The 26,968-nt window shown below is 44.4% G+C and overlaps 2 protein-coding genes across 3 annotated transcripts; one reads left to right on the top strand and one right to left on the bottom strand.

Annotated features, from left to right (window-relative positions):
* Window positions 1-6,341: 6,341 nt before the first annotated feature.
* Window positions 6,342-10,161, bottom strand: RPUSD2 (RNA pseudouridine synthase domain containing 2). Its single transcript, XM_082649170.1, has 3 exons — window positions 9,521-10,161; window positions 7,959-8,255; window positions 6,342-7,267 (listed from the first exon to the last, which is right to left on the bottom strand). Exons 1-3 carry the CDS (start codon window positions 10,145-10,147, stop codon window positions 6,533-6,535), a joined length of 1,659 nt encoding a protein of 552 aa, XP_082505296.1. The 5' UTR covers window positions 10,148-10,161; the 3' UTR covers window positions 6,342-6,532.
* Window positions 10,162-13,734: 3,573 nt separating this feature from the next.
* Window positions 13,735-23,002, top strand: CCDC32 (coiled-coil domain containing 32). 2 transcript variants are annotated; one of them, XM_082648018.1, is made up of 4 exons: window positions 13,735-13,793; window positions 15,612-15,867; window positions 18,570-18,726; window positions 22,017-23,002. In XM_082648018.1, the coding sequence occupies exons 2-4, from the start codon at window positions 15,624-15,626 to the stop codon at window positions 22,153-22,155; spliced, it is 540 nt and encodes a 179-aa protein (XP_082504144.1). In that variant the 5' UTR covers window positions 13,735-13,793; window positions 15,612-15,623; the 3' UTR covers window positions 22,156-23,002. The 2 variants fall into 2 exon arrangements, with proteins under 2 accessions (XP_082504144.1, XP_082504145.1); XM_082648019.1 differs by having other exon boundaries at window positions 13,741-13,793; window positions 15,617-15,867.
* Window positions 23,003-26,968: the final 3,966 nt, after the last annotated feature.

The following is a 26,968-nucleotide window of genomic DNA, read 5'->3' as shown; positions in this document are numbered from 1 at the left end:
CTAACAGAAAGAATTTCTGGCAAAGGAAGGAAGGGAGGGAGGGAGGAAGTGAAAAAGATGAAGAAGGAAAGAAGGAAGGAAGGGAAGGGGAGGAAAGAAAGGGGAAAGAATTTCAACAAAAATACCGGTAAGAAGAGCAACAAAATATCTGCTGACCTGGGGCTTCCCTGGTGGCGCAGTGGTTAAGAATCCGCCTGCCAATGCAGGTCACACGGGCTCAAGCCTTGGCCCGGGAAGATCCCACGTGCCGCTGAGCAACTAAGCCCGTGCGCCACAACTACTGAGCCTGCGTGCCTAGAGCCCGTGCTCCACCACAAGAGAAGCCACCGCACTGAGAAGCCCGCGCACCACAACAAAGAGTAGCCCCCGCTCGCCGCAACTAGAGAAAGCCCGCACGCAGCAACGAAGACCCAAGGCAGCGAAAAACAAATAAATTAATAAAATGTATTAAAAAAAAAAAAGAATGCTGCTGTGGATGTTCTTATACATGCCTTCTGGGGTACATATACAAGTGTTTCCTCTAGGTATATAGGTACAAGTGGAATCACTGGTCAACTTTAGTAGGCAATTCTTAACTGTTTTGATGTGGTTAATGGCTGATAAAAATGTTACAGTTTTGAAAATATGGACAAGCTTCAAATGAAAGGAAAAGGAGGGTACACAGAGGGTTTGGAGGGGAGGAAAGCAATAGTCATAATCATAACAATATTGTTTGCCATGTGCAAAGCAGTGTTCTAAGCAGAATGAGTGCCTTGGTGATGATACCTCTGACTCCAATAAACTTATCCATCCCAAACCTGGTCACATTCATTAAGCTGCTCTGCTTCCATTTTCAATAATTCAATAATATGTTTTCAGTAATTCTGTGTTCTAGAAAATCCTCAGTCCTGAGGACCAGTGATCCAAAGCCTAAAGAGGCTTTGAAATGAGCCCATTTTCTCTAAACTAAGCCTTTGGGAGCAAGACTAACCCAAGCAAACCTAGGTCATCCATTGAGAGATACAGACCTTCTGGGAAACCCATGATTACAACACACAGCTGGAACTAAAGCCAAACTTGAAAATGCAGTTGCCTAACCAGCCGTTTCAGTCACTACATTCAGCTGCCTTTGCCTCTACCTCTCACACTACTTACTGATGGGAATGTAAATTGGTTTAATCTTTTTGGAGGGTAGTATGGTATTACCTATCAATCAGTATTTAAAGCTATCAACTCCGCAATTATACTAAAAATTTGCTCTACAGAAGCACCGTGTACAAGTGTGAAAGGATATAAGGATGTTCACTATAGATTGTAATAATGAAAAACTGCAAATACCTAAAATTTCAACAATAGGGGATGGATTAAAGTATGGTGTAGTCACACAATGGAACACAAGGCAGCTATTATTTTTTAAAAGTCCTAGAGAAAAGCAACTTGCAGAAAAATTTGTAAGGCATGATCCCATTTTTATTTTAAAATACAGATAGATTTATGTATCTATGAAGAGAAAACAGTCCATAAAAAGACCATTTAATTATTAATAGTAGTTACCTCCAGAGTAGGGGTAAGGAGAGGGGGCTATAATAAAAATTAAATTTTTAAAAAGGGTACCATGGGCTTTGCTGATGGTGCAGTGGTTAAGAATCCACCTGCCAATGCAGGGGACATGGGTTCGAGCCCTGGTCCGAGAAGATCCCACATGCCACGGAGCAACTAAGCCCATGCACCACAACTACTGGCCCTGGGCCCTAGAGCCCACAAGCCACAACTACTGAGACCATGTGCTACAACTACTGAAGCCCGCGTGCCTAGAGCCTGTGCTCTGCAACAAGAGAAGCCACTGCCATGAGAAGCCCGCGCACCGCAATGAGAGTAGTCCCTGCTCACCACAGCTAGAGAAAGCCCGTGCGCAGCAATGAAGACCCAATGCAGCCAAAAACAAATAAATTAAAAATAAATAAATAAAAAGGGTAACATTTTACAAGGGGAAAAAAACACATTCAAGTCCAGCCAACTGTTAACTAGAGGAAAGATCAACTGGATTCAACCTGAGCTCCTTAAGGGCAATAACTTTTTCACAGATTCTGTACAACTGTTCTAGCACCTAGCACAGTAACTGACTGACACAGAGACCAATTACTTGACTAGCATGTGGAAGGTGGAAGTACACATGCATGTGCACGAACACACACACACACACGCACACAAAACCCCTGTTTCTTAAGTGTCTGCAGACTAGTGGAGTCATGGTAGTCAGGGATTTTTGTTTTCAATAGAGACTGAAGTAATGCTGCTCAATAGAACTTCGTGTGATGATAGAAGCGCTCTCCACATATGCTGTGCAATAGACCAAGTGAATTGGACATTGGAAATGTGGCTAGTGCAAGTGAATAATTGCATATTAAATTTTATTTAATTTTAATTAATTTAAATTTAAATCACCACACATGGCTAGTATTAGACAATGCAGATTTGAAGGATTTGTTGAAATACATAGACTCCTCAGAAAAAAATATGCATACAGAAAATTTTGCATACAATTTCAAGAGATCCAGGGACCCTATCAAGCCCATCCATGTGTCCTTACTTCAAGAACCTCTGAAGCTGAATAAAAGAATGCGAATAAGACAAACAGGACTAGAGAGGGAAAGAAAATGGGCAAAGGTTAATGTTCCCATTCAGAACCCTGGAAGACAACAGACTAGGTATGGAGATAGCCTCTGCCCCCTTCCTCCTCCCATCACACAGAACATTGACCTCCCTGTATGTTAACTGTTTACTGGTCTTCCCCACATCATGTTGTACACTGCAGACTGTGTACTCCATAAGAGCAGGGACCATATCTATCTTATTCACCATTATATAAACAGAGTCTGGTATAAAATTAATACACAGTTGGTACTCAAATGTCTGCTGAATGAATGAGTTTTACCAGGCATCTGATTTTTGCCAGTCCTAGGAAACCAGAGCTCCTGAGTTAAGGAGGGTCTCAGTGATAAGAGGAATTGGTTGGCTCATAAGAGATTAAAGAGATAAGAGTTTTCACAAAGCTGGGCAGATACTCAGATCGATGTGAATCTTGTCTTACCCAGGCTGTTTCTATGCTTTGTAGTTCAGAGCGCCCTGTTGAAATACAAGCCATGCAAAGACTTCCATAGTCAGTGACAGTGAATCATACACTGAGACCAGAGGGCCAAAAGTCCCCAAAACATTTCTCCTTGGGTGCTGCCTCCATCTTCTCTAGCTCTGGAATACGCCTGCCTTCTTTTACATTTCCCCTCTACCTGGAATCCTTCTCATATCTCTACTGGGCAAGTTCTAACTCATTGTTAAACGCCTCTTCCTCTGGGAAATCAGTGCTGGCACTTCCAGACTGAATTATGCCATATGTCCACTGTTCCCTTTGTATTTTGCACACTTAAACATATGTGCTCTATCAGGGCAGAGCCTAGTCATTCATTTCTGTATCCCAGCACTAAATAATGTCTGGCATATAGTAGGTGGTTAACAACCAGTATGAACCACTAAAAGCATATAAACTCAATGTGTTTCTCCACCCACACTACTGTTCAGTATGTGCCATCCTAATGAGTGTGAGGTGATATCTTTGATAGTTTTGATTTGCATTGTCCTGATGTTGAGCATCTTTTCATATGCTTGTTGGCCATTTGTATGGCCTATTTAGAGTATGGGTTTCCTTTTGGGTGAGGAAAATGGCTACTATCAAAAAACCAAAGTTACAAGTGTTGGAGAGGATGTAGAGAATTGGAACCCTTGTGCATTGATAGAATTGTAGAATGGTGCAACCGCTATGGAGGGCCCTCAAAAAATTAAAAGCAGAAATACCATATGATCCAGCTGAGGGAAACCAAAATGTCACCCCAAAATATGCCCCTTCCTCACTCCGACTGCAGGAGACACGGGTTGGATCCCCAGTCGGGGAACTAAGATCCTGCATGCCCTGTCACACGGCCAAAAAAAGGTTTATGTTAATGCAGTGACTTTTGGAAAACCCTTAAGGATGGGAGCTGGTTGCCAGAGGAACCAACCCTGGAACTTCCAGCACCACCATCAAACTCCAACCTCTGGAAAAGAAAGGCTAGAGTTTGACTTAATAACCAACGGCCAATGATATAATCAGTCATGGCTTGGTAATGAAACCTCCCTAAAAATCTCTAATGACAAGGTTCAGAGAGCTTCCGAGTTGGTGAGCAAGAAGGCATCCACATGCTGGAGAGTGGCACACCTGAGCTCTACGGTATCAGAAGCTCCTGTGCTCAGAACCCTTCCAGACCTCGCCCTGTGTATCTCTTCATCTTGCTTGTTTTTCCTGTCCTTTAAAATCCCTTGTAATAAACCAGTAATTGAGTAAGGAAACTGCTTTCCTGAGTTTTGTGAGCCATTCTAATAAATGGTTGAACCTGAGGAGGCGGTTGTGGGAACCTTTGATTCACAGTGGGTCAGAAGCACAGGTAACAATCTGGACTTGCCATTGGCATTTGAAGTTGGGGAAAGTCTTGTGGGACCAAGTCCTTAACTTGTGGCATCTGACCCTATCTCCAGGTAGATGGTGTCAGAGATGAGTTACAGTGTAGGACACCCAGCTTGTGTCAGAGAATTGCTTGATGTGGGGAAACCACCACATATTTGAAGTAGAGTATTCTGTGAGTAAAGGAAAATGAGTTTTTCTTTCCTGGTATCTAAAATAGTTAAACACATAGAAGCAGAGAGTAGAATGATGATGCCAGGGATTGGGGGCAGGGGGACATGGGGAACTGCTATTCAACAAGTATAAAGTTTCAGTTACGCAAGATACTTAAGTTCCAGAGATGCTGTACCACACCATGCCTACAGTTAACAATATCGTATTGTACACATTGAAATTTGTTAAGGTGTAGATCTCATGTTAAGTGTTCTTACCATAATAAATAATAAACAAATAAAAGTTTTGTGAATCACAGGACACTGCCAATAAAGTGAAAAGACAACCTACAGAATGGGAGAAAATATTTGCAAATCATGTATCTTTTAAGGGTCTTATATCCAGAATACATAAAAACTCTTATAACTCAAAAACAACAAGCCAATCTGAATTAAAAATGGGCAAAAGATTTGAATAGACATTTCTGCAAAGAAGATACACAAATGTCCAACAAGCACATGAAAAGATGTTTAACATTATTAGTTACAAGGGAAATGCAAATCAAAACCACAATGAGAGGGCTTCCCTGGTGGTGCAGTGGTTGAGAGTCCGCCTGCCAATGCAAGGGACACGGGTTCGTGTCCCGGTCTGGGAAGATCTCACATGCCGCGGAGCGGCTGGGCCCGTGACCCATGGCCGCTGAGCCTGCGCGTCCAGAGCCTGTGCTCCGCAACGGGAGAGGCCACAACAGTGAGAGGCCCACGTACCGCAAAAAAAAAACCAAACAAAAAAACACCACAATGAGATAATACTTCAATCCCACTAGAATGACTACAATCAAAACAATGGAAAATAACAAGTGTTGGTGAGAATGCAGAGAAACTGGAACCGTTGTGCATTGCCCGTGGGAATGTAAAATGGTTCAGCTGCTGTGGGAAAGTTTGGTGATTTCCCCCAAAATTAAACACAGAATTACCATATGACCCAGCAATTCCACTCCTTGGTATGTACTTGAAAGAACAGAAAACATGTATTCAAACAAAAATTTGTATACAAATGTTCATAGCAGCACTATTCACAACCGCGAAAAGGTGGAAACAACCCAATGTCCGTCAACCGATGAATGGATATACAAAATGTGGTTTATAACCATGCAATGGAACATTATTCAGCCATAGACAGGAACGAAGTACTGATGTGTGCTATAAATTGGATGAACTCAGGGAACTTCCCTGGCGGTCCAATGGCTGACTCCGTGCTTCAAATGCCGGGGGCGCAGGTTTGATCCCTGGTCAGGGAACTAGGATCCCACATGTCACATGGCGTGGCCAAAAAAACAAAATGGGATGAACCCTGAAAACACGATGCTAAACAAAAGATGACAGACACAAAAGGTCACATATTATGTGATTCCATTTGTAAAAAATGTCCAGAATAGGCAAATCCATAGAGACAGAAAGTTGACGAATGGAATCAGGGGCTGGGAGGAAGAGGAAATGGGGATTACCTATTTAAAGAGTACGGGTTTCCTTTTGGGTGATGAAAATGTTTTGGAACTAATTAAGAGGTTATGGCTGCACATCACTGTGAATGTATGAAACACCACTAAACTGTATATCTTAGAATGGTAATTGTGTTATGTGAACTTTACCTCAATTAAAAAACCAAAAAGACTAGTAAGAAAACCAGACACACAAGGTATTAGAAAAAGAGATCTATTTTACAAACCAAAAAGTCCCCAAACTCTAGCTGGAGGGAGAAGGAAGGAGGTAGCAAGTATGAGCAGGTCCTTTAAGAGCCCAATCTCACCCCTGAGAAAGTCTGAGTACCACCCCATGTGGTCAACTCCTACTTCATGGCCCATCCCCGTTCCAGTCTGAGAAGTAATCCCTCCATTGGCCAAAGCCCTCAGTCCTCTTGCCAGTCATCCTGTGCCCAGGCAGGCATGGGTGAAAAGTACTCGAAGTCTGGTCCTTTATAGCACAGGGCATGCAGGAACATCACAAGGTCCTGCGGCAAGGGGTCCTGTCGCACTAGCCGGCACTCTGCACAGAGTGGGTCTGTCTCTTGATCCACGACATCGATTTCCGTTGCCTTCCCTGATGCCAAGGGCACTGTGTCCAGATCCTGAGGGCCTGCCTCAACTGCTCCATCCATCTTCTGGGCAGATGCAGCCAACTCTCCTAGGCAGTCTTTGCCCAGCTCTGAGGAAGGGGCTGTAGAGTCTGGGAGTCCTGGAGACAGGTCACCCTCACAGAGATCTAGCACATCCAGACTCTGTTTGGCCTGGTGCTCTGCCACAAGGTCCCGCAGTAGTTCCTCATCTGTCTTTGGAATGTGGCCGCCTCGGCCTCGGGAGGGGCCCCAGGCGATTGAGTTGTAGATGGGGTCATTGAGGATGGGGTGACCCAGGAACTGGAGGTGGACTCGGATCTGGTGGGTGCGGCCTGTGAGTGGCCGGCACCGTACCACACTGGAGTGGCCATTGTAGCTCAGTCTCTGGAACACTGTCTCACAGGGCTTGCCCCGAGGATCTACACGGCATACCCCTACCTTGTAGGACACCACCAAGATGGGTTCCTTGCAGGTTACTTCCTCGGCAGGGAACTCCCCCTCCACCCGGCACACGTACTCCTTCTCCAGCTACACAGGAGGGGAGAGGGAGAAAGTCAGCACAAAGCCTAAACGCATGAAGCCCAAACCCTCTGCAGTGAGGACAATGGACCTGTGTCAGACAGAAAAGGATTCAAACCCCAGCTCCACCATTTGCCAGTTGCACAATCCTAGGCACATTACTTACTTAGCCTCTTTAAATCCCATTAACTTGTCTGGAAAATGTTTGATTAGAAAAGCATTTACACCAACAGGGCTGTTATACGGATTCAGTCAGCTGGGCTCTAACGTACTTGGTACTGGAGCTTGGTATACAGTAAACAATAAATATATTACAATCAGATCCAGAATTACAAGTCTCAAGACCACAATCACCACCATTTAACTCTTCTACCCAAGCATCTTCCAACGCCATCCAGAATTCTTCCCACCAAGTAGATTCTCACCACAGTCTTAAAAACCCTGCTCAGCCTGTCAGCACTTTAAATCTTCAAAACAGCATATAACTGAGAGGCAGTATATGCCATCTCTAAAGATCTTTTGAAACATGAGAGATAATAACCTGTCTCTGGCACTTTAGGTGTTGACCTTCCTGAAGATAGGCGGCATGACCAGATAAACACGAAGGCTCACTTCAGATCTAGAACTCAGTGACACCCTTTCAACACAGAGCATTCATGAGGTCAGAAGGTGGCCTGCAGGAGGCAAAAGCTTGGCTCACCTGCCGGTCCCGAACCTGTTCATGAATTCTCTCCGAGACGGCTGCTGTCTTGGCAAACATAAGGACCCCAGAGGTAAGGCGGTCAAGACGATGCAATGGGTGTAGCTCCTTGAGTTGGTGCTCCTTGCCCAGGATGAAGATGACCGTGTTGTGTCGGAAGCGGCCACAGGGGTGGACAGGAATGGAAGAAGGCTTGTCTACAACCACCACATCTTCGTTCTCTGCTAGCAGGCGGACGGGTTCTGCTGTAACTGGTGGCTCATGCCTGTGCACTGTGTTCCGTAAGAAGTCATTGTCCTGCCAATGACATAGGCAACCAGTCAGCCCAGGGTCCAGCCACCTATAATCAGTCAGCAGCACACACAGCTTCCTCCCCTCTTCCTTACTGACATGGAAGAATGGTCACAGTACATCCTTAAACAGAAAAAGCAGTGTGCATAGTGTAGTCTCACTTTGCAAAAACACAGACATACAGGTAGATAGCAGACATTGAAAAACTCATAGGATATACACAAAATGTTAACGGTGATATCCCTGGGTGGTAAGAGTATGGATTTTTGTTGTTATTCTGCTTATTCGTATTTTCTCTACCACAAAGTTATATTCGAAAAGTAAATTTTTCTAAAATAAAGGAAAAAAACCTCCATAAATCATCACTTATTGTGACCTTGAACAAACACCAAGCTCTAAGTCCAGAGATTTGGGCTCTACACCTGGATTTGCTATAGGCCTACTGTATGCTCTAAGGAAAGTCACTTAACTTCTCCAGGCCTCAGTTTCTTCATTTGTAAAATGTGAGGGTCAGTCCAGACCTCTGCTTCTCAAAACTGGGATGGGAGAGGGGATTCAAACCACTCACTCTCCAAATGCCTTGCATCCCCTCACAACTATGGTGAGGCAGTGTTAATAACAAGGGTGTCTGGTACCTCAGCTGTGATGGAATTTTAAAGAGTCAAAGCACTGGGCTAGACAATTCTAGTCTCAATCTCTGTTATTTCACAATTCTATCTTATCAGGCTCTGTGATAAATAATTTAAGCAGAAGTTATAAGGACACAGGCGTTGGAAGTGGCACTGTTACCTTACCTCTGTGAGGTTTACCTTAGTTTTCTCAGCTTCCTCACAGGTAAAATGAGGTGGCAGTATCTACTCCACAAGTTTGTCATTAGAATTAAATGTTAAAGTACCTAATGCTTAACTCTGTGCCCAGCACACAGTCAGGAGATATAAATGATAGTCTCGGTTATTACTATTTGTATAGAGATCTACAACGCAAGGTAGAAAGTCATAAGCACCAGTGCCACAAGACAGTGCGTAAAAGGAGCTATGAGAATTACAACTTCTGTCCCTTGGAAACACCGAAGACGCCTTGATGGAGGGGATAAGTGGGCTGAGTTCTTAAGCATACAGGCTGTCTACCTGCGGAGATGGGGCGCTAAAAGAGTGTTCCAAGTGAAAATGAGAACGCTTCAGAATTACCCCGATTTTACTCCAGTACCTATGCCCTAGTAACTATGAAATAAAACCCTGCCCCCTTTTGGGCAGGCCCCATGAGGACTCCACCTTGAGCACAACGCTGAGGTCCTGTACTGGCTCCTCGTTGAGGTGCAGGCGTCCTGCCCTGACCGCGGCTTCGTAGTAGGCAAGAGGCTGGGCTCGGAACTCGGTGCTGAAGACGTGCAGCAAGCTGTGGCCCACCCAGCGGCCTTTGCAGTAAGTTTGGAAGTCAAAGTAATAGGGCCGCACCTTGCGCAGGCCGCCCTCAAAGTAGTAGCTGGTCTCGGCAAAGTGTTCATCGCCGAAGCTAACGCCTGCCCGCCGCTTCTTCGGGGGCGGCACGACGCGCTCCCCGGTTGCTCCCCGCCGCTTCTTCCGCTTGCCGGGGCCCGGGCCTACAGTCGCGGCCTGCTCCCCGCTCCCTGCGGCCTGCGTCGCGTCCCCCGGGGCCGGCTCCACTCCTGGGCCCGCTGGCTCCGGGCGCCCTGGGGGCTGCTCACCCCTCGCGTAGCCACCCGCATCTCCATTTTGCTGAGCCGGAGCCCCCAGCCCGCTAGCTGCCTCGGCCCTGGTCGAAAGTGTTTCCGCCATGGGGCCCCTACGGCCACCCCAAGTCCTGTCAAAGGTGAGACGCCGGAGGTTGAAGCACACTCGCCCAAAAACCTGGAGCCACACGCGGCCGCCCAGCCACATGACCACCCAACCGCGGCGGCCATGTCGCGCTCTGATGACGTCACTCGGCACCAACCAATCAGTGACGCCTAGTGCCGAGGCGGGACTGCGTTAAGAATAGGAGTGAAGGAGTGAGCAGAATGAGTTGAGTTGAGAGGCTGTGAGAATGATAGATTAAGTGTAGATTCCATGTAGATATGCTCGACGTCCCTTGAGTCTGGAAAGACTCTTGAAAGTTATTTTAAAACAAAACAAAACAAAATGAGGATTGCTAAACTCTGAATATCCAAGAAGCACTGTGTTGTATACTTTAAAGGGTATATTTTGTGACTTATATAACTCAATAAAGCTGTTATATATGTAATTAAGCACACACATCTCAGAAGCAATGTTTTTACACTTGTCCTTCTCCCTAACAGCATGAGAAGGACTAGAGATCTCCCATTTGCCTCCCATATGCTCGTGTCCTGAGATAAAAACTCCAAGTAGATCAGAAGATGTATTTGTCAGAGTTCTTAAATGCAAAGTACTGAAACCAACTTCTGTTAACTTCATAAGAGACGGAATTATTGAAAGGATATTAGTGCCTCATAGGATTCACAAGAGAGCCGGAGAACAGGCTCAGAAACATCCAAATCAAGAGAAGCCAAGGCCTCTGAGAACCAGCCACATGACAAAAGGGTGAATTGTATGGAATGTGAATTATATTTCAATAACGTTGTTTTTTTTTTAAATACTCAAAATGTGGTCTGTGGATTAGCAACATGGGCAACAACTGCTGGAACCGCAGAATCTTTTTCCTCCTTCCCTCCAGATCAGCTGAGTGAGAACCTGCATTTTAACAAGATCCTCAGATCATCTGTTTGCATATTAAAGTTTGAAAAGGACTTTTATAGACCACGCAAAGTAGATTTTTGTCGTACCCTTTGGACATCCAGCATCTTCTCAACACTCTTGTGTGGGGAATTTCCCACATTAAGTACTGCCTCCAAGAGGTGGAATTCAGAAACTGGCCTTCCCAGCCTCCCTTGCAACTTGGGCATCCATCACCTGGGCTCCTTTGATCAGGCAGAACCTTTGGTTCAGAGGCATATAGCAGAGGAAGCAGGCACAGTGTGGAATACATGTCTGACAAGATAGCATTGGAGGTATCTGATTTGGGGGACTAAGAGTGGGGGAAGTTCTTGTGTCCAGTGCCCAGCTGCAGTGTCTATGTTCAATGGCATTGGGGTGCTCCCTGAGAAATCCCTCAGTGAGGTTTGGACACTGAGGTTTACTCAGTGGGTATAGACCCCAAGTCTGACTCTTTGGTCCATCTTGAGATTCTGTGAACTATTTAATATCCTTTAATACTGTGGTGTACAATAGAATAGCCATTAGCCACCTGTGGCTATTTAAATTAATTAAAATGAAAAAAAATTTTAATTCAGTTCTTCAGTTACAGAAACTGCATCTCAAGTGCTCAATAATCACATGAAGCTAGTGGATACCTTATTGGACAGCTCAAATACAGAACATTTCTATCATCACAGAAATTTTATTGTACAGAGCAGCTTTAATTAATTCCTTTTACTGCTTAAACTGGCTAGAATGAGCTCTATAGTTTGAACTAAGAACTCCACCTAACTTACTGTGATAAGGATTTAAGTCTTTAATTTAAGAGCAATGGGAAAGAGTTTCTGGGGTGTGTGTGTGTGTGTGTGTGTGTGTGTGTGTGTGACATGATCTAATCTCCATTTCAAAAAGATTACCCTGGTTGCAACTTGGAGAAGGGACTGAAGAGTGAATCACAAGGTCTAGCTCCAATTCAGTGTGGTCTTTGACCATGAGGGTTCTAATTTAAACATTCAGACACAAACAAGTTTTGAACATTTGCCAAGCATCGCTTGGCTCTAGAGATACAGAGGTAAGAAAGACATGATTCCTGACCTCAGTGAAGGCCTAGGCTGGTTGAGGAAACAAATATAAAACATATTTGTGCTAATCACATTGTGGTTAAAGCAGAGACTAAGATAGAGGGATGCTGACTGCCCTCATGTGGCTTCCCAGTGTGAACAGTCCTTGGGGAGGGGGAGATCACCAGGGCTTATGGTTTCAGCTTTGCAAGTCCAGGATCTGGTTTGGATTTATTCAGTACACACACTAATTAAACTCAAAGGACACAGATGAATCGCTAAGGGTGACCATTTTTAAATTTACAACTGTAATTTTAAGTTAAAAGGTGTATTCAATTTTATAGCAGCCACTGTTTGTGCCTACTGTTAAAGGCACCCTCATCCTGGTATCAAGATATGTAAGAGGCCAAATATGAAATCAAGAGGTTTTTTTGGTGAGCAGGAAATTAGAGAAAACTTCATAAGTGAGTTGAAAGGCCATGGAGCAGCTCAATGAAGCACCCATAAATCTATGACAGTGATCCTTTCTATGAATCAGATGCTACCAGATTCGTGTCACCAGGTCGGGTGGCAGTTGGAGGACTCTATGGATCCGCCCATCCTCATATATTCCCTGTGAATAAGCACTGCCAAAATCTTGCCTATTATTTGCTCCTTTGTTTTCTAACCTTCTTGCTTTCCACTTCCTTCTGTTTGCATATTCTAAGAATGGTTATAAATGTAACAGAGTACCTTGTAGTTCCCTTTTACATGGTGGTAGTTATTACCACCATAGCCACATTGATTGGCTTTGGACACATCTAGAGATTATACCCTCAGCCAAGCTACTTCTACAGATGGTTGGCTGATGTCTTTCTTCACATGTGTCTTTTGGGAGACAGTAACCTGCCCTGGAAATTGGGGATCAGGTTGGGAGGGTTGCATCTCAACGAACGGATAACCCCTGAAGGATATCAAATGTCATCTCCTTTAAAAAAAAAAAAAAGTTTCTGACACACATTTCCCATGACCACTCTCTCCTTTATGTACTCTGGCCACACTTCCGTCATATCCTCTATAACTCTTTGATGTTATTTGTCAACTTGTCTGTCTCCATGGCGCTTCCTCCTAAGCTTTAAGGCTGGGACCCATACCAAGTCTTACCTGTCTTGAATTCCCGCTTAACACAATGCCTCGAACACAGCATGAGCCTGATGTCTATTGACTAAATGAATGTGGGAAAGCTACATAACTTGGTGAACGGGACCTGGATCTCCTGTGAGAGTAAGGAAAGTAATCGCTTCCAACCCCATTCGAGGAGCAGAAGTCCTCTAATTTGCGTATCGAAGGGCTGAAATTTTCGGGGACAAACAGCAGTCCAGAGAACGGCCGAGGAGATTAACTTGCTCAGGTAACCAAGAAAAGTCAAGGCCTTGGAAACTGGGCTTCCCTATCTGAGCAGGAACCACGTGGAAAGCGCCGTCCGCGCGGCTGTAACGCACTTGATATGAGCCGAATCTACCTGGCCCTTGGGAAGACTGGGGCCCAGGGCGTGTTCTCCACCGTTTCCAGGCAACAACAGTCCCGCCCATCGTTTCCTAGCCCTCTGCTTCTCGCTTCCTTACCCTGCTGAGCTCCACTCGACCAATTGACGCACAGAACATGGCCAGTTTGGGAGGTGGTTGGAGGACTCCAGGGATCCGTCACCTAGAAACTCCGCCTCCCTATTTCTCCCAGGCTGCCAGCGACTGAACTGAGCTGAGCGTTTGCGGGCTGCGGGGCCGGCGGTTGCGGTAGGTGGAGAGGCGCGGGGGTGCCCAGCGTTTTGTATCCCCGGCTCCGGCCGCATTCCGAGATACCACAGAGGTGCCTCGGGGCCTCAGTCGTCCCTCCTGGCCAGTCCTTGAGGCCTGAGCGACTGAGGCCCGAGATCTGGACATCAGGGTTTTCCGCGCTGGTATGGACTTCCTGCGGGGGACCGGGGGACCAGGGGACCAGGGCTCTGATGCTAGCAAAGTTTTGGTGTGGGTGGGTTCAAACGACTTCGGTATAGGGGTGGAGCCTCATTGTGACCCTTGGCATCAGTTCATACAGGGACTCCGTCACATATCTGGCCCTTTTACTTCCGGGCCATTGCGCTGGCTGGGCGCTCTCTCCTGGAATTATTCAGACCTTTTCCCAGGCAGCCTTCCTAATCTCAAAGGTCCCTCCTGTAAGAAGGTGTCAATTCATCCTATTAGATTAGATAGTTACGAAAGCCCCCGGGCTTTGTGGGTAGCCCTTCCCATTTAGCTCTGCTCAGGCTACTTTCAGTATAGAGTCCCAAACAGGCAGAGTGATAATGGGTAAAAACATGGCTTTTGGAGCGTCACAGGTCTGGTTTCCAATCAGGGATTCACTCTGTATCAGTAATGTGCCTTTGACAAGTTACCCTCATGATCCTCAGTTTTTTCATCTGTAAAATGATGACAATGTCTGTCTTTCCATTTTTCTATTAAAATAAGAACACGAGCCGTATAGCCCAGCGTCACCATGTAATGAGCACATGAGTCTTGCATATGACAGTACTCTCCGACAGTTTTCACCAAGCAGCATTTTTATTATCCTGGTGTACTGTATATGGAACTGTGCAGGGCCTTTAGTCTGTATCCTATTGAAAACAGAATTTAATTGGCTGAGGACAGAGTGGTTGCATTTTGGAGATATTTGGAGAAAAGTGCAGAATGGTTGTCCTCACTGGAAATGTCCTAGAAATTCCTCTGTGTGTGTGTGCGTATATGTGTTAAAACATCCATAACATAAATTTTACCATTTTAACCATTTATAGATGTACTGTTAAGTGGCATTCACATTATTGTACAACCATTCCGACCATCTATTTCTAGAACTTCCCAAACTGAAACTCTGTACCCATTAAACAGTAACTCCCATTACCATCCCCGCCTCCAATCACCATTCTATTTTCTGTCTCTATGAGTTTGACTGCATAGACCTCATATAAGTAGAATCATTCAATATTTGTCCTTTTGTGTCTGGCTTATAGAAATTCCATTTTAAGGGACTTCCCTCGTGGCACTGAGGTTAAGAATCTGCCTGCCAATGCAGGGGACACAGGTTCGAGCCCAGGTCCAGGAAGATCCCACATGCTGCGGAGCAACTAAGCCTGTGCGCCACAAATACTGAGCCTGTGCTCTAGAGCCCACCAGCCACAACTACTGAGCCCACGTGTCACAACCACTGAAGCCCACGTGCCCAGAGCCCGTGCTCCACAAGAGAAGCGACTGCAATGAGAAGCCCGCGCACTGCAACGAAGCATAGCCCCCGCTTGCCGCAACTAGAGAAAGCCCACGTGCAGCAACGAAGACCCAACACAGCCAAAAATTAATTAATTAATAAAAAAAGAAATTCCATTTTAAAAGACAAACTTCATTATGAAAACAACCTGAGTGCAGAGCCAGAAGAGGAACCTAATTACCCTTTTGTCATCTATTTCTCTATAACATAGGAATGTAATAGAAGACATTTTAAATTTTGTTAAGAGAAACTTGATAAAAGGCTATTACCTTCCTTCCTAAGTCAGTCCTTATTCACTTGAGCTTCTGTTTTTTCAGCTCAGATTCCAAATGAAAATGTTTGAGAACGTTGACTCTACAACTACAAGACCTGGCCCGGATCTTTGGGCTGAAATCTGTTCCTGTCTGCCACATCCTGACCAAGAGGATAGTGCCAGCAATGCTTTCTCAGACTCCTTTATGGATTCTTACCCTGCAGGCACAGGCCAGAGGGAGGCCCCAGACTTTGCTGTGCAGCCAACTGTAAAGCCTTGGGCTCCCCTACAGGATTCAGAAGTGTATTTAGCATCTCTAGGTAAGTTAGATGGCTTTTTTTTTTTTTTTTTAATCAGAAGCTGGTGGTTTTAAGGAAGCATGTTGAAGTTCTGTTACATCAAACCTGGTTTTCTGTTCTCTGTTTTTTTGTTTGTTTTTTTGTCCTTACCACATGTATCTGTCAGATGTAATTCTGGGGGGGGGGTGTTTCAGGTTGGTTGTTGGAAAGGAGCCCCCTTTTCCTTGTACATCCCTTAACAGTCTTTGTCATCTCCTGCCTCTGACTGTTTCATCTCAATTCTGCTTTATTTATTGGCATTCTGTAGGACACTCTTGTTCACTCTTGGTGGCCCATGTATTCACATAACCCCAAAGTGTCATACCTTATGCATCCTGAAAGAAGAAGGTCATGGTCCCAGAGCTACATGTGGATTTATGATGCTACAATTTGAGAAATAGATTTAATAGATTGATGGTTGGGATGGGAGTATATTGATATAAAATTCATTCTGCCTCTTGTTAGCCATTTTAGTTTTTAAATATTTCCTGAACACATCTTCACTGCCCTGTCCTGTGGCCTTCCTTAAGTATTTAGAGAGACTCCTAACACAGGAAAGAGATTCAGATTGTCCCGTGTTAGGGGAAAGACAAATATCAGTCTTGGGCAGTGATCGCCAATCTTCAGAATTGAGTTAACCTTTATTATTAGACATCCATGATATGCATCAATATGTCACAAAACCAAACCTGAGAATAATTATTTGAGGAAGGAAAGGCAATTCAGGAAGAAGAAGCATTTGAGGAAGGACAGAAAGAAGAGTCAGAATAGAGTTTACATGATTGCTAAGAAATTTCTTGGAAAAATAGAAGGAATTTGGTTAATGTTGTACTGGAGGAAAAAAATATGAGAAAAACACAGGTGGAATGATGGCTAATGAGAAAGCTGAGGGTGTAATATGAAATTTGTTGGGAAGCCACCAGAGATAGTATAGTAATACTTGCAGCAATGGCCGAGGAGGTTACCAATTCTGTTGTAGTCAGAATATCTGTTTAATGATGATAGGAGAAGAAGCCACAGTCTTAGGAAGCTGAAGAACCAGATCCTTCGTCTTGTTGGTGCTCTGTGCCCAGGGCATATAAGAAACTTTCATGGATTCAGTGATGTTTTTGATTGGTGAAGACTGGTTCAGAAAGTTAAAACTCCACGGATCTTTTCTAAACTCAGTTAAGATGATGATTAAAATGTCCTCCCCTGAAGAAAATAAGAGGGATTCCTGTTGCCTTTGGCAGAGTCTGGAAGATAATGGCAAGCGGGTTTGGAGGATGCAAGGCACCTATTTCTGCCTGATCACATCTGATCAGGGACTCAGCACCCTCAGAAAGGGGAAGACCTTTTCCAGCCCAAAAGACTACCTCCCACCTTGACAATCAAGGCCTGACAACATAAAGATTGTTTTTATTGCCAAATAAACTTATATCAGAGAATCCACTAAGAGCAACAATTAAAAACTTTTAGCCAGTTCAACCTGAGATATACATAATCCTTTACCCATCCTCCAGGAGAAAAAAACTTCTCAAATATTTAACATTTATCAACTGTAGTTTTTTTTTTTTTTTTTTCCATGGGTGAGCTTTTGGTGGTAACTTGTAGCAACAAAAGGTGTTTGTTTTGATCAGTGGGTTCCAGCTGATGCGGCTTGTTTAGAAATGAAAACAAGATTGCAAATCATAAAGTTTCTATTGGTGGGCTTGATGTCCACCCCTCCCCTCCAAAAAGTCATCATTTACCTATTTATTATAGTTAGAGGCAAGACTAAATTAAGGCAGAAGGCAAATGGTGATACCCTTACTTGTATTCTTTTAAAGGGGCTGTCTGTTCATCAGTTATACTTAAAATGCAAAGAAGAGTAACTAAACATGTATCAGCAGGAAGCCATAATGGATCACTCTCACAGGGATTACAAGATGTTTGTTTTTGTTAGGCTCCAACATCCAGGCCACAAGCAGAACAACCTTCAAAAAAAACATTGGGAGATTCCTTTTCTTTAATCAAGAACTTAATCACACATAGAGATCTTAAAGGTCTCTTATTATTGAGTTCTCATCAAGTCAATTTTTGTGTCTAATGAACCAACGAATCTCTCTTCATTTTATCTAATTCTTTCTCATGAGGTTTGGAAACCACTTTATGACACTGTAACAAAAAAAGCCATTTACTCCTCCGAGAGACTATTTTCAGGAGTTGAAAAAAGAAAATAGTATACACATGTCAAGCCAGGGAAAACAAGCATTTCTTAGAGAGATACCTGCTGGGCTTCTGTGATTTCAAAGAAACCGTGCCATCAATTTATTTATGAGAACCTATAAACTCCTTTTCTGGGGTTAAACAATTTAACAGTTATTTGGTACAATGCAGAGAGAAGGCATTGGGATGGAAAAAGAAAAATGTAGGTTTGTCCTCCTTAAAAAAATGAGCTCTTTTTCAGGGAGTGTGCTTGTACTCATCAGTGAGAGAATTTTTAAGTTGACATTTTGCATTTTTGCTTTGTTTTGTTTTGTCTGGCCGCACTGTGTGGCATGCGGAATCCTGGTTCCCCAACCAGGGATTGAACCCGTGCCCCCTGCAGTGGAAGCGCAGAGTCTCAACCACTGGACCTCGAGGGAAGTCTGGCATTTTGCATTTTAGATTAGTTTTGTTTCATACTCACTTTCCTTGTTAAGTTCAACTTCCTCTCTCTTTAGAGAAGAAACTGAGAAGAATCAAAGGTTTACATCAGGAAGTGACTTCCAAGGACATGCTTCGTACCCTGGCCCAAGCAAAGAAGGAATGCTGGGATCGGTTCCTCCAGGAGAAGTTAGCATCAGAATTCTTTGTGGATGGACTTGATTCTGATGAGAGGTAATTGATTCTCAGTCCAGCTCCAGGTGACGGTCTATTTCACTGAAAGCATTTCTCTTCCTCTAAAGAAGTCAGGGAGAGCGACATCTGAGTCCAGATATAAGTTGATATCAACATCAGCTTTTCTGAGCTAAAATCATCCTTTGTAAGTTTGCTTTATTTGCTTAGTCCAGTGGCAGATTTTTGGGAATGAGTTTTTTTTTTTTTTGCGGTACGCGGGCCTCTCTCTGTTGTGGCCTCTCCCGTTGCGGAGCATAGGCTCCGGATGCGCAGGCTCAGTGGCCATGGCTCATGGGCCCAGCCGCTCCGCGGCATGTGGGATCCTCCCAGACCGGGGCAAGAACCCGTGTCCCCTGTATCGGCAGGCGGACTCTCAACCACTGCGCCACCAGGGAAGCCCGGGGAATGAGTATTTTTGCCAAAAAGCAAATTCCGCACCTACATCTTTTTTTTTTTTTTGGCTGCGTTGGGTCTTCATTGCTGCGTGCAGGCTTTATCTAGTTGTGGCGAGCAGGGGCTACTCCTTGTTGCCGTGCGTGGACTCTCATTGCGGTGGCTTCTCGTTGCAGAGCACAGGCTCTAGGTGCGCAGGCTTCAGTAGTTGTGGCACACGGGCTCAGTAGCTGTGGCTCGCATACTCTAGAGCGCAAGCTCAGTAGTTGTGGCTCATGGGCTTAGTTGCTCCGCGGCATGTGGGATCTCCCCAGACCAGGGCTCGAACCCGTGTACCCTGCGTTGGCAGGCGGATTCTTAACCACTGTGCCACCAGGGAAGCCCCCCCCCCACCTACATCTTGATCACAGGTTGAGCAGAGTTGAGAATAAGCTATTGTCTTCATTTTTAAGTACACACTGTGCTTGAGAAAGTAGTAATCAATCAACAACTGGAACCAAGTGTTCTTACCTATCAATCTCCACTGCCTTACAGAGTTTGTCATATTTCTGTCAAATTTGAGTAGACACTCAAATTTGTGTAGACCAGATGAATGAATTTCTTAAGCATCTACTATGAAGGCACTGTGCTTGATGTCATAGGCATGGAGGGGAGATGTAAAGACGTTTTAGAGCCTTTTTTTGGTCCTCAGAACTAGGTGGGGAGAGCTGACAAATATATATGTAGACATACCTAACAAAACGAGGCAGCATAAGAAAAGAGCCAGATGAGTGGAAGTGACAATGTGCTTTAGGAGTTGAAAGACCATTGAGCTCCCTCTGGGGTCTGGTTTTATACCAAAGGAGAACAGTATCTGCAGATGGGCTGGATGCAGAAAGGAGGAGAGGGCATTCTGCCACAAAAAGCAGGATGGTGCTTGACACTGGGGATAGGAGCTCTGCCACTTACTGGTTGTATGTTTCTGGGTGAGTAACCTGTGTGTGCCTCAGCTTCCTGCTCTGTAAAGCAGGAGTAGTACCTCTTACCTTATAGGGTTGTTATGAGCATTAAATGAGTTACTATGTATAAAGCACTTAGAACAGTGCCTGGCACAGGGTCAGTACTGTGTGTTAGCTCTTCTTAATATTATTCTTCCTAACAGAATTTTAAACTTCAGTAAGAAATTATTCAAAATGAAAATCAGTGAGGGAAATAAAAACCTGAATTTTAACACAAGGTCTTAGGGGAATATGACTTAACCTAAGTTTACATCATAGCATTAACACTGATTTTGAGAGTCCCATGGTATCAGATGAAGATACTGCTGCTGAAATCATGGACAGTATGTGAATAGAACTTCATGGTTACATTTTATTTTTTAATTTGCAAAGTATTTTCACTTACATTATCTCAAATATTGCATCAGCGTGCCCCCAGATCCTTCAGAAATCAGTGTGGCATCTAAGGTCAGGTCAGCTTCCCTCTGAGGGTTCAGAAAATAATATACATTTTACTCTTTTCTTTTCCCAGTTGAGCCTTAAACTGCCCCAAACACAAAAGATGAAGATGCACAGATTTCTGAGCCACTAATAATTTGGTATTATATTCTCTCCTCTTCAATATTTCCTTCCTCTCCAGTTCTGAGAAGAAAAGACAACTTTCTCCTGCATAATTCTCAAATAGTAATTCTTCTCAGAAATTAGATCAGCACCAAGACTCAAGCTTATGTTTCTGTGTATTTATTAATACCTAAAATAATGTGGGTTTCCCTTCCTTATAGAAATAATTGAAACAATTTTTGAAAAGTATGGTAGATGAAGATTAAATGCCCACAGAGCACCTTAGTCCCCTGAGCTATGGGCACCTGTTGAGCTGTGGGCACCTGTCGCCCTGAGCCTACATCTGTGGGAATGCTTCTTTCTATCAGTGTTCAGAACAAGCGCCAGGAAACAGTAGACGTGCATTTGGTTTCAAACTTCAAAGTTTATGTTTTAAACACAGTCCATTTTGTAGTGGAATTGTGTGGTTCTTCACGTATGTGAAGGCCAGATGTGTGACCCTCCTTATGGCATGCTTTTGGCAAGGGAGCAATGGGCTGGGAAATCCTACTGTCCACAACATGATTCCCTCATTTTAGGTGTCTAAAATCTGCTGGTTATGGCCTTATTTCTTGGCTTACGGTTTTTTGCTATTGAAGAGCACAGAATGAGGTTTATATTATTCCTAGTCATTTGCAATTTACCGTGAATGTCTAATAGCTTTAGGGTGGAGATATCCTGGGTACTCAAGGAAGGTGGGAGGGGGACACTTCCCCCTCCCCACAGATCCAAACAAAAAAGAGCCCCCTGGCATAGTGGCATTCCTTTGTGGGGGACATTGCTACTCAGATGTTTCCATCTTGGCATCTTGCTGTAGAAAGAACTAAACAAACAGAAACACACGAAAAATCGTGTTTAGTACAACTAAGTGCTGTAAGTATAATTAAGCCTCAGACTACCTCAGGTATAAGAGATTTCAAGATGCTCAGGTTTCTGCCTCACTAATAATTTGGTATTTATTTGAATGTTTCCTCCCCTTGACGATTTCTCTTCTCTCCAGTTTTGAGGAAAAAAAGACAGGACTGAGGCATAAGCTCTTTAGCTGTTCTCATCAAGCCTTCAGAGACTCTGCATTCATTTGAAGGCGGCCTGGTGCTGCTTGTCGCCCAAGTGCCCACTAGGGGGTAAATTATGCCACGGAGCTGCCAGGATGCACAGCTGTCAGAGGAGTATCTGTGCTCCCCACCTTAGCAGTGAAAAACAATTATAGGAAGAAATTGGTGGTGGGCGGGAAGGCAGTCTTTGAGTAACTGAGATAATCATTGAGTAATTAACCAGTGAGGTCTGATGCAGCCACCCTTCTCTCCTGCTCTTTCCTAGCACCTTGGAACATTTCAAGAGGTGGCTCCAGCCAGATAAAGTAGCCATCAGTACGGAGGAGGTCCAGTATCTGATTCCTCCAGAGTCGCAGGTTGAGAAGCCAGCGCCCGGGGACGAGCCAGCAGCAGTGGAACAATAAATTACACACACACACACACGCCCAGCAGCTGTCTTGGTTCCAGAGGGAACAGCAGAGAGCTCGGCAGCGGCAGCAGCAAGGAGAAATCTAGGGAGGGAAAAAGCCCAGCCTTCCACTCCACCAAGCAAGCAGCTGCGGGCCCCTGAGGACTTGCTGGGGGCTGGCACGTGTGACTGTCTTGGGTAAAGTGACTGACCCAGTGGGTGCTGGATCAAAATACCGCCTTCCTCTCTGTCTCACAGCTTGTCTGAGCTCTGTTGCTGCAGGTGAGAAGTCTGCTAAGAACCTAGTGAAGGACCAAGTGTGAAAGTATTTGGAGAAACTGATACCCTTGTGTATAATGGATAAGTTAAGTGAGCCATATTTTTTCTCGCCTCTTCTGGATGGTCCCACCTGTGTTCCACGCGTTCCCTTGGTAAATGGTCAGGGATGCGTGGCACCGAAGAGAGTGAAGTCTGCTTCCTTGAATCCAAGACCCATCTGAGGCTTCTCTAACAAGTCCATAATAAATATAGGGACTTTAGGAAAAAGAGGCTGGGCTTTTCCTTCGTCTGATTTGTTTCTTGTGGGGAAAATGAACGAAAGAAGTGTGAAAATATAGGTGTTTCTGTGTATACATGTATATTTTTTATTTCATGCATGGTTTCTCCCCTGACTTCCTCTGGCACTTAAAAAGAGCCAGGTTCCAAATTAGACTTGTGTTTATGGTATTGGTATTTGAAACCACTCCTGAATAATTCCACGCCTACTCCTTGCGGCAGCTTTCCTGGCTAAGCCTATGCTTCCTACCTTGTTTATGGTGTTCTTGTTCAGTTGGTATTGTCCACATAAAACTTTTCTCATCAGACTAGCTGTGTGTGGTGCTATTAACCTGATTCCTCTCAGAGAGACACTCCTAGGCAGTCAGGAGGTAAACACAAATGCATGTCAACGCAGGAGAGCTGGTAACTTTTGCCAGATTCCTGTTTTTAACGTGTGCCCTCTGACAAGCCAAACCTCGGTGCCCTGAGGGTAGGATTCTGAGGTCATGGCTCCAGTGGAGCCTCTTTCTGGGTAATAGGTTCCAAATCCCTAATGATGAGCAGGTGGCCATAAAAACCTTCAGAGAACATTTGCTCATTTCTAAATCAAGTAGATTGAGAAATTTTGCCTTGTCCAAAAGGATGGGAACCAACCAGGTGATTCTATATACTTGCTTAATTATGTGAATATTTTTGTCGTAATTTCCAGATGGGTTTTCCTATTTGTTTTGCCATTGACTACTGGTGTTAGCTTTATTCTTACTGCTTTTTATTAGTAGGATGCCTTTGACAGAGAGAGTGACCCTCTGTTCCCCAGACACTTTGAGCAAGCCAGACACTGACAGTCATCCAGCCCTGGACTAAGCTTGCAAGGGATTCTGCCTGGGGTTCAGGTGCCAAACCTCACTCTTCCTACAGAGCCATCTGATGGCTTTCAGATGGATGGATAGGCTTAGAAAGGAAAAAAAAAAAACAAAAAAAACACCTAAGATTTTCCTTCTCCCTGCATGATAAACAAAATTATTCTTCCTCAGTAACAACAATTTAAGAAAAAAAGCAGTAAGGTCTGAAAATACTCTCCCAAAGAGCAGCTGATCATGGGTGGTTAGAGAATGTTTCTGTACCAGAAAACAGCGTTTCTGTCATTCAGGCAGGATTCCAACTTTGCCTTTTCCCTACCTCCCATTTTCGACCTAAGAAACAGAAATCTTAATATGAAAAGGTGGGGAGTTGATTCAGAGGAACTGAAAAGGAATTGTAGGACTGAAAGATGTTTAGCCCAGAGTGAAAACCCGGGGTGGGGCGGGGGTGGGGGGGAAGGCCCCAGATCTCTGCTGCCTTCTCACTTCACTCCTCTACAGAGACAGGCTTCCACAGAAGGGAGTCTAATGGGCTGTAACTATGGTTTCTTTTTTTTTTTAACATCTTTATTGGGGTATAATTGCTTTACAATGGTGTGTTAGTTTCTGCTTTATAACAAAGTGAATCAGTTATACATATACATATGTTCCCATATCTCTTCCCTCTTGCGTCTCCCTCCCTCCCACCCTCCCTATCCCACCCCTCCAGGCGGTCACAAAGCACGGAGCTGATCTCCCTGTGCTATGCGGCTGCTTCCCACTAGCTATCTGCCTTACGTTTGGTAGTGTATATATGTCCATGCCTCTCTCTTGCTTTGTCACAGCTTACCCTTCCCCCTCCCCATATCCTGAAGTCCGTTCTCTAGTAGGTCTGTATCTTTATTCCTGTCTTACCCCTATGTAATGAGGTGGATAGACCTAGAGTCTGTCATACAGAGTAAAGTAAGTCAGAAGGAGAAAGACAAATACCGTGTGCTAACACATATATATGGAATTTAAGAACTGTGGTTTCTTAATTGGTTTAGAGGTGACAACTTAAGTGATGGCTCTAAAAAAAGGTGAAACTCTATTTACCAAAAACAAATTTGATATTAGTTCCCAAAGCTAACTTTTTAATATAAATTTAACTTAGGCGATTGATGTAGTACTAAATTTGAAACCAAGAGTCTTGGGTGCTATCTTTATCTGTGCTGTGGCTTACTGTGGGATCATAAATAAGTCAAATGACCTCTTTGTATTCCAGTTCCCTTTCAGAAATTGGACTAACCGTAGGAAAAATTGTATTGGCCAAAAATGCTGATCTGTTTCCTTTGATCCTGGAAACTCCCAAGGTGCTCCAGTTAAGACTTCCTCAAATCAGTAAACTTTATGAGCTGAGAGAGTCTTTCTTAGCACCCCTAACTTTCTTCCTTCCTCACATCCTTAATGAAACAGACAGAAAGTTAGAGCACATGGAGCAATATTTACTGCTAAACCTTAGAGCCAGAGAAGGACAATTCCCAACAGGGCAAAACAATAATAACTAGGTATATCCAGAGAAGGCAGGTTGGAGCCAGGGAGATAAGGTAAGTGACCGCCGCTGTTCTCTCCTGGCACAGGGCTTGGCAAGATCAGTGCTGGAATGGCACAGGCTTGCATCCAGTACCTGCTCCAGAAATAGGCTCTGGATGTAGGCACAGCAAGTAAACAAACGTCCTACCAGCCGTTGCCGAGGTGTGTCCCTCTCAGGCAGGCCTGCCCACCAGGACTATTGCTGGAGGAAGGAAGATGCCCTGGAGCCACTCCCTGGCCCTGCCTTGGAATGAGTCCCCCAACGCTGGGAACAGCTCCAGCCACATAAAACAACTGATATTTTCCTGAAATTTCCAAACTATCCCAGCCAGCTTTGGCCCTACCTCAGTTATAAGATTCAAGACAGGACACTGTCATCGCAATCTTAGGCTCGTGGGAGGGCTGTCTACTTGAACCCAGTGGGCTATTTAAGGCACAGGTTCATTCATCTAACCAATGTTTTTTGAGCCCCTGCCATGCTTCAGGCACTGTGCATGGTGGTGAATAAAATAAAACCGTATGTTCCCATACGGGTGGGGTGGGTTGATGGAGGGGCAGATACGGCGTAGTTAACTGGTGCTGTGGTCTCTGATTCTGTAGAGCCCTAGCACAGGCACACAGTGCTTTGAGAGCATATGGGAAGGAGATATGAGAGCCCTAGGCTAGCTGGGTGGGAGGTAGGAGAGAGACCGAGTTAGGGAAGCTGAGTCCCGAAAAATGAGTAGCAGTTGGAGAGAATAGAGGGATAAGAGCACGGGGGCAGAGAAAAGTCCCAGAAGAGGAAAATAGCAAGTACAACGGCCTGAAGGCAAAATAAAGTTTGGATACTGGAAAATGGTTCAGTGTAGCTGGAGCATAAAGGACAAAGGAGGAAGCATCAGAAGGTGAGCTTAGAAATTAATAAACAAGGCCAGGTGGGAAGGGCTTTATAAGCCCTGTTAAGGAGCTTGGAGTGTATTTGGGGAGCAACAGGGAGCTAAAGTGTCACTTTAAGAGGGGCAGTGACAGGACCAGAATTGCATCTAGAAAGATGGTTATGGCTGCCATGGGTTTGACATGTTTAAATTGATGAGGGGAGCACAAATTCACACTTGGCAATGATCTGTCTACATGAAATAATGCAGTCAGATGGCTCGTGGTTTTCCTTTGTTTTTATTTTCTGGCTTGATTTCTTTGAAGTTATTTTTTCACTATTACAGAACACATAGAATCATGTATGGCAGATTGTATTTTCCAAAGATGGCCATATCAATATATCACATCCCACACTTTCAACTTACAGTGTGGCGTGGACACTCTTCCACTGAGATGTTGGGTCAATATTCCCTCCCCTGGAACCTGGGTAGACCTACGTAACTGCCTTGCTAATAGAGTACAGCATGAATAATATGACTTCAGAGGCTAGGTCATAAAAACATTCCACCTGGGATCTCTCTCTTTCTCAATATGTTCCTTGGTAGTTCTGAGCCAACATGTAAGAAGTCTGGCTACCTTGAAGCCTCCATACTAGAGAGACCCCACCGAGAGCTAGAGGGGCTCCCGCAGTTTAGTCCCCAGCTGTTTGAGTCTTTCCCACCCCAGGCATCAGACATATAAGTGATTCAGATGATTTCAGGCCCTAGCCTTCAAACCACCCCAGCTGACACCAAGTGGAACAGAGACAAGCTGTCCCTGCAATCCCTGTATATTCACAAACAGGAAAAATGTCATGGTTTAAGCCACTACGTTTTGGGTTGGTTTGTCACTCAGCAATAGAAAACTGGTACACCATAACCTAGGTTTCAGTTTTTATGTAGCTAGTTTGAAGTATTTTATTTGCGGTCCCTTATAGTTTCTTATGGTCACAGAATTTTTAATACTTATGCTGGTTGCAGTACGGAG

This window comes from Grampus griseus (assembly GCF_964374135.1).
Source record: "Grampus griseus genome assembly, chromosome: 2".
Lineage (NCBI taxonomy): Eukaryota > Metazoa > Chordata > Mammalia > Artiodactyla > Delphinidae > Grampus > Grampus griseus.
Note: the sequence above shows the minus strand (reverse complement) of the source record. Positions and strands in the feature narration are given on the sequence as shown.

What these genes read in the sequence shown, in the direction of transcription:
- RPUSD2 (XM_082649170.1), bottom strand. Translation starts at nt 10,147, where the DNA reads ATGTGGCTGGGCGGCCGCGTGTGGCTCCAGGTTTTTGGGCGAGTGTGC. An exon ending in ACCTCAGCGTTGTGCTCAAG is followed by an intron (nt 8,256 to 9,520) that starts GTGGAGTCCTCA and finishes TGTCATTGGCAG; the next exon opens with GACAATGACTTCTTACGGAA. An exon ending in AACAGGTTCGGGACCGGCAG is followed by an intron (nt 7,268 to 7,958) that starts GTGAGCCAAGCT and finishes CCTCCTGTGTAG; the next exon opens with CTGGAGAAGGAGTACGTGTG.
- CCDC32 (XM_082648018.1), top strand. Translation starts at nt 15,624, where the DNA reads ATGAAAATGTTTGAGAACGTTGACTCTACAACTACAAGACCTGGCCCG. An exon ending in AGTGTATTTAGCATCTCTAG is followed by an intron (nt 15,868 to 18,569) that starts GTAAGTTAGATG and finishes CTCTCTCTTTAG; the next exon opens with AGAAGAAACTGAGAAGAATC. An exon ending in GGACTTGATTCTGATGAGAG is followed by an intron (nt 18,727 to 22,016) that starts GTAATTGATTCT and finishes GCTCTTTCCTAG; the next exon opens with CACCTTGGAACATTTCAAGA.